Source organism: Hypomesus nipponensis, chromosome 11 (assembly GCF_054491055.1).
Source record: "Hypomesus nipponensis isolate SF chromosome 11, ASM5449105v1, whole genome shotgun sequence".
In the NCBI taxonomy this organism is placed as follows: domain Eukaryota; kingdom Metazoa; phylum Chordata; class Actinopteri; order Osmeriformes; family Osmeridae; genus Hypomesus; species Hypomesus nipponensis.
The window spans coordinates 12,105,752-12,113,405 of record NC_140371.1 but is presented as its reverse complement, the minus strand read 5'-3'; the positions used below and the strand labels follow the sequence as shown (position 1 = coordinate 12,113,405).

The window sequence follows — 7,654 nt, the reverse complement described above, 5'->3', positions numbered from 1 at the left end:
GAAAATAGGCCATTGGCTAATACAGTGTGTACTTGTCTACATGCTTTGCGTACAATGACAATTTAAGAAATGCCAGTCTTAATAAACTGAATTGCTCTGTTTAGTAGTTTACTCTTGTCTCATTATCGCATTGCCGGTTACTGACCACATTAGAAATGGCGTTTAAAATAATTAATTGGTGGACGATCAAATACTACGAAGCGCTCTGATGATGGAGGTTAAAATCGTCCCCTGTAGGCGGTGTGGATGTTAATTTTAGGTGGTTTGGCCTGTCTGTTAAGGGAAAAAACAACAACAAAATAGGGTGATTCATTTGAAGAGCTTTAATGGCCCATTCGCCTCTGACCCCTTGAAGTGAGGGAGTCTTATCATTGTTCATTATTAATTGTTCTGTTTGATCCATAATGAAGTGTGTTTTCGTTTTCGTTCATTAGAAGTCTGTTTCACTTTAGATTTACTTTTAGTTTCAGAGCAAGTCATTGTTCATTTGTTGTCTCGGTCAATGGTAATAAATTGAGCACACTGCGGACATTGAGACCTTTATTGACAAAAAGTGAGTTAATTTTTTTAGTTTTATACTTTTCTTCATTAGAATCTAAACTGCAATGCGTGAAAGCCCACCTCGTTAAGACGAGAAGCTCCTGTTTAGAGACTTGTGAAGAATGCGGCTCTTTATCAAATGAAGGGAGGGGGTGTTTTAAAAACGCTAATCGCCTGTAATCCTTTTAATATGTCTCACACTTCTACCGGCAATACACATGAAGCTAGCTACAAAGACTGATGTCCGCATCCCTGCGGCACATCCCAGTTTCATCCTAGAAACGCAAGAGACACTTTGCATAACAGTTATGATTTCAATGAAGATAAGCAAATAAAATTATTTTTGTGATTACAGCATATGCTATACAGAGAGTAGCTCCGTAAGAAGTGTTGACAAACATATTTTCTTACTCGACATTATAAACGGTAGCCTGGTCAATCACAAGTCAACATTTTATTTCATTAATTCCAAGGATTGTTCGGCGCAGAAGCGTCAATGCGCGCTGGCTAGAAAAGACTCCTCCTTTCTCCCTGCAAGTGTTGACTTCTCCTCAGGTGAATATATGTTTTAAATGCAGGGGGAGGGGGGTCGCTTTTGTTCTGGAGAAAGAGGGCTTGTTCCTTGCAGATCGCCCTTCCATTTTAACCAGGGGTGTGAGCGCGAACAAGGGGTTGACATTGGAGCTTGGGATGGGAGTAGAGGGGAGACGGGTAGAGTTCACCAGTCCTTCACTACCGACCACAGAGGCAACATCACCCTCTCTGAACGCACGGGACACGCACGGCATATTCACCACGAAGGAGGCCGACCTGTACGCATTCAGCAACGGGATAAAACCTGGAAGACAGCGTCTGAAGTGTCGGTTGTAGGAATAACAAATAAAGACACCGCCGAGCTGGAACTGTCATCTTACTTGGCATCCGACGACCTCGTTTTTGTTTTAGATCGCAAGGACACTTCCAAGCGCTTTTGTCAAAACTTGAAGACATTTTTCAGTTAGGCTACTTCTAAGTGCACTTACATTCTGACAGACACTTGTTATCAGTTATCGAAATTAATAGTATCTTTGAACATTATAGCTGAGGCTATACTGTCAATGTAGTACAGTCTTGTGCGGCAACCTCTCGCAGAAGGGTTATGGACAATGATTACAATAGGAATGTAGCCCAAATTATGGTCATATCCATCTCTTCATACGCCCTTGGTTGTTTTGGATTTTAATGCTTTCCTTGGAAATCCAGGATTTCAAGTGCAACTGAACCCTGCATCTTTTACGTTTTACCAAATAAGCTCGAATTTGGAAAATAATTTATCAAAGGAACAATAAACGAAATCAAGATGCGACGAATCCCATCTCCCTTGAGTTATCTGTAAGTATATTTCCTACTTGCTTACACTCGATTCTTATACTATCTATTGAGTGTGTCAATATATTAACCCGTTATTTAAATCTCTTTCCAGGTTCCTACACTTCTTTGCATTCTGCTACTATGCTCAGGTATGTTCACATATGTTTTTTTTTGCCTATTTGTTTAGAAATTATCATTAGTTATAGTTAGTTAGGTCCACATATTATTTTGGAAACCCCAATCTTGTTTTAAAATGTCTATCAATGCATTCATAATTTACTATCGAGAGGAAAATAAGTGCACATGTTCATCCGGCATTCATATTTTACATAGTCTACATTTTACAAATCGTCCACTTTTAAATTGTTTAAACATATGGTTGGTGTAGTGGTTCGCGAGAGTGACGTGTAATAATAGCGAGCAGTGAGGGAGAAAGGTGAGAGATCATATCATTTCATTGTGATACAACAACATATCAGATGGGGCCCACGGCGCGAGGGGCAGCGGGTGCGCGGCATGCTGCCCGCGTCACAGCCTGGCAGGTATCTCGAACATACTGCCATCGTGCAGGATGCGTGGGCACAGAAGGGGCATCGCACGGGGAAATGCAGGGCTGTGAAAAATGTCGTGTGGGTAAAAACGAGGGCCAAAGTATCCGTGGTCATTCCATCACATTGTCCCCCCCCCCGTCAGGGCAATGTTTCGAATTGAAAATAAGTTGAGCGCATTGATCTCTTTTTTATTGTACATACATATGACAGCCCTGGCAATTTAAATATTTTATACATATGCCTATATATGTATAAAATAGACTACCGTAAATTCTCAGAATCATTATTTTACGCACACGCTGTTATCATGGAGCTTGCGTAATCTTCTTTATTGGATCTCTAATTTGACATTACGTGGTTGCTTTTCAAGTTGAAAGGGTGCCTATTGGGAACAGATTTATTTTAATTATAAGTAAAAAAAATAATTGGCTTTAGTTAATAGAAAGACAATTGGAAATATCTAATTTCCCTAAGGTTGTTGCAGTTTGAGGTTTTATGACAGCCAACTGCAAAAATCTTGCCAAATTGGCTTCCACTTTTTGTGACGCATAGGTTATTTAGGCTCCTGTAATACATTGAAGCAATTTTTGCAGACACTGATTGGTATGACATCTAATTTCTGACAGGTAACCAATCAGTCCCCGCCTAATTTCACGCAGCATGTAAGCGACCAGAGTAAAGTGACGGACCGGGTGAGCCGCAGGTTAATTCGGACCTACCAACTTTATAGCCGAACCAGTGGGAAGCACGTGCAAGTTCTCCCCAATAAGAAGATCAACGCCATGGCGGATGATGGAGATGTTCATGGTAAGTTTAAGATCATATTACATTAACACAGCAATTAGTAAGAAACGCGTAAAATATTGCCATCGACCTACACCGACTAAACCTGTTGACATGACGTATGTTTCCATTACAAGTAGTCTTTTTTACGTCTTTTCTGACAATATGTGATGACCTTTGATATCTGGAAGGCTTTTGTTGAGAGAGGAGTGCGCGCCGAGTCCAAAAAAATATAAAATGGATTCTAGATTGTGCTGTAGGTGATTCTCCAGAGAGACGCATGTCTGGAAGAGCCATTAGAAGTCATCCTACTTCAACCTCCTGAACATTTCCTGCATAGCTCTTTCCCTCTCCCTCTGTCTAGCTAAGAACCAAAATAGGCACGGCCGAATCATAGCCACCCCTGCCTGCCTTTTACGCACAACTTTACCCCCGCTCTGGCTTAATCTGTTCATGAAGCACACACACACATAGAAGTTAAGTTGTTTCTTTGAATCCCAATTTTAAAATCCTAGCCAATAACATGCTACATTATGCTGCATTGCCTTTAAATGGACAAATACACACACAAGTGTGTCTCTACTGCAACTGCTGTTGGATTTTGATTAGCAGGATCTCTACAGCTAATGAGTCAAGTGTGTGTGCAAGGTATTAACCCTTAGATAGTGGAGGTTCCCGATCTGTGTTGGATGTGTCAAATTGTGTGTGTGAAGGGAAGGGGGGGGGGGGGGGTTCAGGACTTGTGGCCATTTTTACTATCGCCAAACCTCAGAATGTGACCACAACTACCAGCCTTAGTCTGAACTACTGGGCTGTGGTGAAGTGGCAGGTCAGAGAGTAGTCAGTTTGACCATGGTCGGGACTACCAGTAGCAATTGAAGAGTGACAATCTGCCTTTCCTTTTCAAGAATATGAAGTAGAGAATTTACTTTAACAGTTCAGTTACTGCATTCATTGAATATATAAGTTAATCTTTTTATTTATTTTTATTTTCTAGTAATAAGTCAAATAAAAAATGTTTTTATTTCAATTTTATCAATGAAATGTTTTGAGATGGAGTCTACACATTGAACACCATGCACGGACGTTTACACTGTTGTTCTGTTTAAAAGTGTGTCTTAGAATAGAGATAACGGTACCACTGAAATGTCAAGTGTATAGATATTTATGAAAAAAATACTATAATACTGATAGTCTCTCCAGGATAGCCTCTTTAAATTTCCAAGACACACGTGGTTTTATCATTTTGCAAAAATGTAAGCTTACATAAATCCTCAAGAATGGTCCCTGTAGATTTTCTGTGTGTGTGTGTGTTTCTGTTTGAAAGAGAGAGAGAGAGACACTGAGAGAGAGACACTGAGAGAGAGACACTGAGAGAGAGACACTGAGAGACAGAGACACTGAGAGAGAGACACTGAGAGAGAGACACTGGGTGTGTACTACAGTCTGTATGTGTGTGTGTCCACGTCTTTGAACAACATGTCACTACAAACGGTGCCAAAGTTCTCTGCCCTGATCACTAATAAAACTCTTCTGTTACCCCAGCCAAGCTTGTCGTGGAGACGGACACATTTGGAAGTCGCGTGCGGATCAAGGGAGCCGAGACTGGATTCTATATCTGCATGAACAAGAGGGGGAAGCTGATTGGAAAGGTAGGAAGAAAAATAATTCATATGTAGGTCATATGTAGTCATATGTAGGAATATATGTATATCATCATGTCGCATTATTGGTTTAGTTGTCCAGGCGACCAGCAAGCATCAGAACTTTATTTTTATTTGTAGATTTTGACGGTGGTCTTGTAAGTGTGACATTTCCAGCCCTCTTACTGAAGGCTTTAAAGTTTGGACCTGATGGAACTAGAGCGTTTTCCTGTTTGTTGAATCGATTGAACTGATCTGCTTCATATAGAGGTCTCCTTTAGAGTTGTGCTACAGCAAGGGATGAAATCCTACAGTTTTCATCATTCTCTGCTCACCTTTCTGCAGTGTGCAGCACTCGGTGTTATAGACCCGGTTTTGTCAGGAACAGTTTAGGTTCTGTTGAGCTCCAAAACTATTTCTCCTATTAGGTAGATCCACAACTGAATTCCAAAAATGTCATATTTTTCAGTGTCTAGGTTCTTTATAGAAATATAGCCATATTTCTAACCACGCTCTGAAAAAAGGTTATAGTTCCGATGGTTGGGGTTCTCTTTGGTGGTTCATAGGGTGAGTATGTGAGTGTTGTGGTAAGGGTCTGAGGGTGTCTCTGTTGCCCTATCTTGCTGTGCTGGTTAATAAACAGGGATGCCAGCCCCGCCTCCCCGGTCCAGAACCCTGCCAGGTGCACCATCTGCCCTGATCTACCTCTCTCTGCCATACTGGCTCAGCAACAGCCTGGTCTGTGTGTGTGTGTATCTGTGTGTTGTTGCAATCAGGGTATTTGTGTGTGTGTATCTATGTGTGTGTGTGTGCACATGCAAGACGCTAGGTTTATTTTTAACAGTTCATGTTGTCCAAAGGTGGGAGTGAGCTAAGTTAGTGCTGCCGGTGTGTGACGTTTCCTAGAGCAGTAAAGGAAAGGTCTGTTTACTGGGTTTGGAAACAGGGGCTTATCAGAGCACCAGAATATAATAATACCTGACTTAATAATCAATAACCCTGTAATATCTACATAATGGTCAGGTTCTCTGACCAGCATGTCCTGCATGGATGAGGCTACCACTACAAAATGACTGCATTCCATTGTCCTTCAATTAAGAAGTTCTGCAGGGCTATATTAAGGAGCAAATCAAGGAGGTTCCTAATTGGAGCTCCCCAGTGGACAGACTTGATTTATTTTGGGGTTGATGGATTGATATTCAACCCAAGGAGCACTCTGATTATATTTAACCACAAGCTGACAGCCACAGCAGTAGTCGATCGAAGCAGTAGGGAAATCCACACTAGAAACTGATTGAGCACTAGGAGGAATAGTAACTTCAGAGGTATTTGTTTTTGCAAAGGTGATGGCGTGACTCAGGCAGCTGACCCACGAGTGGTTCAGGGCGGACGCGAGTTGCCCTTGTCGGTGTGTCTGGTGTTGGTGGTGGAGGGGGGTGGGGGATCATCGCTTACTGTCATCCCCTCTCTCTGATCTGGGCCTGTAATGACTGTAGCATATGGTTCATGCGTGTGAAGAAGGCTGCGTGCATGTGTGTGTGTGTTGGGATGAATGTGTGTGTGTGGACGCAGAGACCCAGTGCGTGGTAGCCTTATATATTTTGATCTCCCAACTGTAAATCTTCATAGAGATTGCTTGCTTTTCTTTTGCTCGCATTCTTTCTAACCCTATGTGTGTGTCTGTATGTTTCCCACAGAAAAATGGGCAAGGCCGTGACTGCATCTTCACAGAGATCGTACTGGAGAACAACTACACGGCGCTGAGGAACGCTCGCTACGAGAATTGGTACATGGCCTTTACCCGACGCGGTCGCCCACGAAAAGGCTCGCGGACGCGCCAGCACCAACGCGAGGTCCACTTTATGAAGAGACTTCCTCGCGGACATCAACCCATCCACCAGGCCCACCAACGGCCGTTCGACTTCATCCAGTACCCTTTCAGTAAGAGGACTAAACGCACACACCACTCAGCTGAGCGCTGAGGGGGAAGACAGAAGGGAAGAGAAACACTGACTGACAAAGCAGGCACAATCTCTTCTGCCCCTTGTCTACTAAAGTCATTTTTTACTGAGCATAACTATACCCTAACTTTTAGTTTTTCTATTTTTCTTATAAAGTAAAAAAAAAAAAAAAAAAAAAACATACAAATGAGGAATCTATTTTTCTACTCCAGACTTTTAGTACTGACCTGTAAAAAAAAAGTTGTTTTTTTAGACGCACCTAACCTAAATGATGGACATTTGAGGTGCTGGCGTTTCAATAGAACGTTGACTTTTAGAGCCATTTCAGAGTCGTTCTGGACTCGTACCTGCTGCTCAAGGAGACTTGAAGGGCCCAGTTTGACCGCACTGTCAAAGAATGCAGCGTCAAAGGCCCAGACACTCACACAGCAACTATGCTGCATTCAAGAGGGCTGTGTACAACCTTGTATAACTGTTCAGTAATGCTGCCTAACGTTTTTTGTAATGACTCGTGACGTTACTTGACATTATGGTCATGTTGCGTGTTTAGTACCACACAATGCCACCGCACCTCTGATTAATACTGTGTTGTGACTATGCTACTTCTGAAGTTCTATACAAACAGTTAAAACAAACCATGTTTGTTTAATGGAAAATGTGGCAGCTACATGGATAATCACAGGTTTCCTGCTAAAACTGTAAATTTAGGTGTAAAAATGTATTCAAGTGTAGCGAACTCCCTTTGTTTTGTTGCCCCATGTCTGTCTGTTTTTATACATATATAAATATATTTTTATTTGAGGATGTGTAAAAAAAATAATTTTAA

The 7,654-nt window shown here is 41.8% G+C and overlaps 1 protein-coding gene across 1 annotated transcript; it reads left to right on the top strand.

Moving 5' to 3' along the window:
* Positions 1-3,064: 3,064 nt before the first annotated feature.
* fgf8a (fibroblast growth factor 8a) lies at positions 3,065-7,654 on the top strand (the record flags this gene model as incomplete). The annotated part of the gene is made up of 3 exons (XM_084709231.1): positions 3,065-3,248; positions 4,770-4,876; positions 6,565-7,654. Coding segments are annotated over 3 exons (576 nt in total), but the record flags the coding sequence as incomplete, so codon positions are not given.